We start from the raw sequence: 4,376 nt of genomic DNA on the forward strand, positions 1-4,376 counted from the left end.
AAGAAAAGATGGCGCCTGGGGCCCTTGGGGACAGCACAGCTTGTCCTCCTCGGCCCTGCTGTCACCCTGTGTCTGGAAGCCAAGACCCAAAGCAGGGTCATGCCTTGCTCGGGGCCCCTGCGGCCCAAATGGATGTGATTTCTGGGGGAAAATCGGGTGTTTCAGTTATTGTGGCGAGGCTCCCACCCAGTGCTGCTGGAGGACCATGAAGTGTCATGGGGCTGCCGCTGTCTGCCTCCCACCAGGCTGGGCGAGATGGGAAGGAGGCACCCAGTCCGGCTTAAGAATGGCTTTTATTCACATTTCCAAAGAAAACTGAGGTCTTCTTTCTGCATGCGCTGCAGGGTGGCCATCAGGATGGCAGGGAGGAGGAAGGGGTGTCCTTTCAGGACAGCCGGGGCAAGAGCTGGGAGGAGAGGGACTGTCCCTCAGCTGCAGATTTCAGTGATGGCATAAGTGGTTGTTAATGCACATTTCATCGCTAAAATGCTGCTGATGCTCCAGTTAAACCAGCAGGCACCAGTGCCGGCTCCTGAGCCTGCTCACTGTGGCAGGGGTGAGGAGATGCAACATGGCAACTCCCCACCGAGCACCCATAGCCCCGTTGGCCAGGCTTTGCCGCTGGGCTAGCAGCAAAATACCTCCTTGGAGGCTTAAAGCTCCAGCTGTGATGCCAGACGCGGCTCACGGGCGCTTGGTGCGGCCCTGAGGAGCAGCCCCATTAGTCATGAATACGTGACCGGGGTGAAGCTCTCGCTAAACCTCCAAGGAACGACCATCTGAGGCACTCGGTATTAACACGTTTTATTTTCCCAGCGGCCACCCTTCTCAGCGCTCAGTCTTCATGCCGGTAGCCAGGGTACTTAGCCGAGGAGATGAGATGTGGAGCTGGAGGGGTTTAGGAGATTTGGGCTCTCATCTGGCCTCAGATTTATTCAACTCCCTTCATAAACTCCAGGAACTCTGCCAAGGGGAAGACATGGGAGACAAGGGGTGTGAGGTGGGTCCGAAGTGCCCTCACAGCTGCCCAGTGCGCTCTTGGCAGCTTTCCCCAGCCCCGTCTCCTTTTCCATCCCTCCGGATGCGCAAGAGGCCAAGGGGGGATGGCTACTGCTTCTCTGGCTGTGGCTAGGACTCCTTGTGACTCCCACTGGAAATGTCACCGGAGCCCAGCGTCACCCTTGGCTGCCACCGAAATGCTGGAGTTGAGCACCCAGGGAGGGACGTGGCCACCAGCTGAGCTCGGAAATGCACTGGGGGTCATTTCAGCAGCATTGCGTTCAAAGATACAGCCCTTCAGAGCTAGTGCTTGTGTTTAGGGGGCAGGTCTCTGGTGAAAAGCAGGTTTGCTTCAGTGCAGGCTGGCTTTCACAGCGTGGGGAGAGTTAAGGCAGCCCCAGGCCCTTGCTACCATTTCACAAGCATAAGAAACACCCCATCCCTGTGCAAACACCAGCTGTGATCAGGTGTATTGCCCAGCACTGCCTGCACAAGCTCTCACTCACCCCTGAGGGCAACTGAGATCGTGGGAGCTGCCCAGGGGACGCTCAAGGGCTCACATCCAAACTGCACGCAAGAAAAGACCCCTACCATCATAGTCAATCCTGCCGTCGTTGTTTTTATCCCCATCTTTCATCAGTTCTTCTATGTCATCCTCGGTGATGGTCTCTCCCGTCGCCTGCAGCATGATCTTCAGCTCCTCAAGGTCGATGTAGCCATCGGCATTTCTGTGCAAGGATGGAAGATCTCAGAAGGGGACCAACATGCTGGGGAGGCAGAGCTGGGGCGGCTGCACTGCGGCTGCACCACTCCAACCACCGTGCTGCGGTTGCCGCCCTTACTTATCAAACATCCTGAAGAGATCTGAGAGTTCCTCTTCGGTTTTTCCTTTGCTGTCATCTTTCATACACCGGACCATCATAACGAGGAACTCATCAAAGTCTACAGTGCCGCTGCCTGCAGGCAGAATAAACACCATCAGATGGCACTACGGTGGGTGGACAGGCAACGCCAAGCAAGAGATCAAACTTCTCTTTAGTAACCAAGGAGCAAAACTCAGGAGAGCAGCCCTGCAGCAAGAGGCAGCTTTCAGGACACTGGCGTAAGTGACTGAGGCCGTGCACTGACTTCATCACCAAATTTTTACTTTTTGCAGTCATTTTGCCATGGCAAAATGAACCGAAAGTCCTACTGGAAGCACCGATGAATGGAAATTCCTGCTATGGAGATACCTGTCCATCTCATCTAGGTATTAATAATAAAAGCTCCAGAAGGTAGGTATTCATGCAGTGTGTTTTTACACCAGCAGTACAGCACTGTTGTTTTCACTGACACGGCTATTTTCCTTTTTTGCCTGATTTTTAACTGCTTTTTTATTTTCCAGTTACTTAGTATGGTATTTCTGTCCAACTTGCACACAATGGATTTTGTTATGTGTGATCACCGGTACACTGATTTAATCAATACTTACAGCAATTATTTATGTGTGTGTGTGTACACTTGAGCAGTGAAAGACAATCCTGTAATTGTGGCATTTCTGAAATGGCAGCTGCTACATTCAGCCTGTATTTTGTTTTTTAAATGGATCTGTGCAATTTCAGAGTAGCCCCCAAAATCAGTTCAAGCAGTCTGATCATTATAGAAATAATAATTTTTATAGTTTCTCTTTGCCTGGAAGTTTTCTAAAGGAACCACGCTGAAGTTTGGTGGGTGTTTAGTGTCCTTCAAAATCACAGCGCTGCAGATTGCTCTCTGCAGGCTGTGGCTGTCCCCAGCGTGGATCCTGCCAGCGCTGCGCAGGCGCTGAGTGCTCCTGACCTGCACCATGCTCCCTATGCCTGTGGCATGGGGGTGGTGCTTGGGAGAGTGGAAGAAACCCAAATCTCTTACCATCCTCATCCACCTCGTCTATCATCTCCTGCAGCTCCTCAGGGGTGGGGTTCTGCCCCAGCATCCGCATCACCTTCCCCAGCTCCTTGGTGCTGATGCAGCCGTCCTCTGCCCCCAGCACGAAGATGTCGAAGGCAGCCTTGAACTCTGAGGAGGGAGGGGAGAGGAGATGTGGGGGTCTTGCCCCACGCCTCGACCCTGCAGGTGAGCAGCCCTGGGGCCGGGGGCTCATCCCTGGCACAGCCTCCCCTGCCCATGCAACTCAGCACTGCCCGGGCATGGCACGGCAAGGACAACCGGGCACACGCACCGAAACCGCCTCGCTTGAAATGCTGGTGGATCAAAATCCCTGGGTTATGCCCTGCTTTGGCCAGCTGCTAGAAGGACCGCATTTTCTGGGGTGTAATTGCTGAGGCAGGCTGGGCTGCCAGCTGGGGACTTTGTCTTTAGGCTGCAGTGTCAGGTTAAAGATGCACCTACCATTTTTTTGCTCTTCTGTCAGCTGCTCAACCTGTAAGGAAAACACAGAGACCAAATCATTTTTCTTCCTTAGCATCACTGATGGTTAAAAGGTAATGTTATTTGTTCGACAGCCTTTGCAAAGGTCAACCAAGCCTTACAACAGTCACCCTCATGGACTACGGGATATACAACCAGTGGGGTTTTGACACCACAACTTTTTGTAGTCTAAGAGATTCTTTCCATTAAAAAAAAAGTATTCCCAACTCCTTTGAAGTGAGCATCATTTCTCCAGAGTGGCACTGTCTATCATAATTAGCATTTGCACAAGCAGGGAAGACCCACTGGGAAAAGCATTTGTCTCTGTCAACCATTTGGGGATAATTTCTTGTTGCTGGGAGGCTTCACAGCAGGACAGCCGTGCTGCTGAGGGCTGCTCGTGTGTGGGCTGAGACCAGGTCAGAGGTGAGACATGCTGGCGAGGTCCCTGGGGAGGCAAAGGCGGACAAGACCATCCCCGGTAGTTGTTCTTCAGCCCTAGAGTCAGGAAATTCCCTGCACTATCCAGAACATTAAAAGCTGGTCTGCTTCCATCCGAGTCAGTGTTTATTACAAAGATTCCAGCCTCTGAAGGGAGCTGCTATTCCCTTTAGCCTGTTTTGGGTATCTCCCCGAAGAAATGGCCCGTGGAGCCATTAGGCATTAGCCAAAATAGGCTGGCAGATTGTTCCCAAACCCTACCCTAATTCATTCCCTGCAGACGATCAGCGGGAGCTTATTAGTTAGCATGAATTAATGAAAATGATCAATGAGGAGAGCAAAGAGGAATCCATCAGCTCTGTGTCATGCCTCTTTAACTGCATTTCGCTCTTTGGCTTCATTCCTGCCTGCAGGTACCACTTATCTAAAATTGCTGACCGCACCGCCGTGTCCAACTGCTCCTTCAGTAGCATCTATTAAAACGCTGACTTTTCCCTCCCAGGCTGGTCGACAGCCTCTCCGGAGTCAGCCAGACATGACCCCTGCCA

General features: G+C 52.3%; 1 protein-coding gene across 1 annotated transcript; it reads right to left on the reverse strand.

The window, feature by feature from the left end:
- Window positions 1-785: 785 nt before the first annotated feature.
- Window positions 786-3,477, reverse strand: TNNC1 (troponin C type 1 (slow)). The gene is made up of 5 exons (XM_009321801.1): window positions 3,370-3,477; window positions 2,890-3,036; window positions 1,842-1,956; window positions 1,591-1,727; window positions 786-963 (listed from the first exon to the last, which is right to left on the reverse strand). Exons 1-5 carry the CDS (start codon window positions 3,443-3,445, stop codon window positions 932-934), a joined length of 507 nt encoding a protein of 168 aa, XP_009320076.1. The 5' UTR covers window positions 3,446-3,477; the 3' UTR covers window positions 786-931.
- Between the last annotated feature and the right edge of the window lie 899 nt (window positions 3,478-4,376).

The sequence above is a fragment of the Pygoscelis adeliae genome, unplaced genomic scaffold (genome assembly GCF_000699105.1).
Source record: "Pygoscelis adeliae isolate BGI_AS28 unplaced genomic scaffold, ASM69910v1 Scaffold94, whole genome shotgun sequence".
Classification (NCBI taxonomy): domain Eukaryota; kingdom Metazoa; phylum Chordata; class Aves; order Sphenisciformes; family Spheniscidae; genus Pygoscelis; species Pygoscelis adeliae.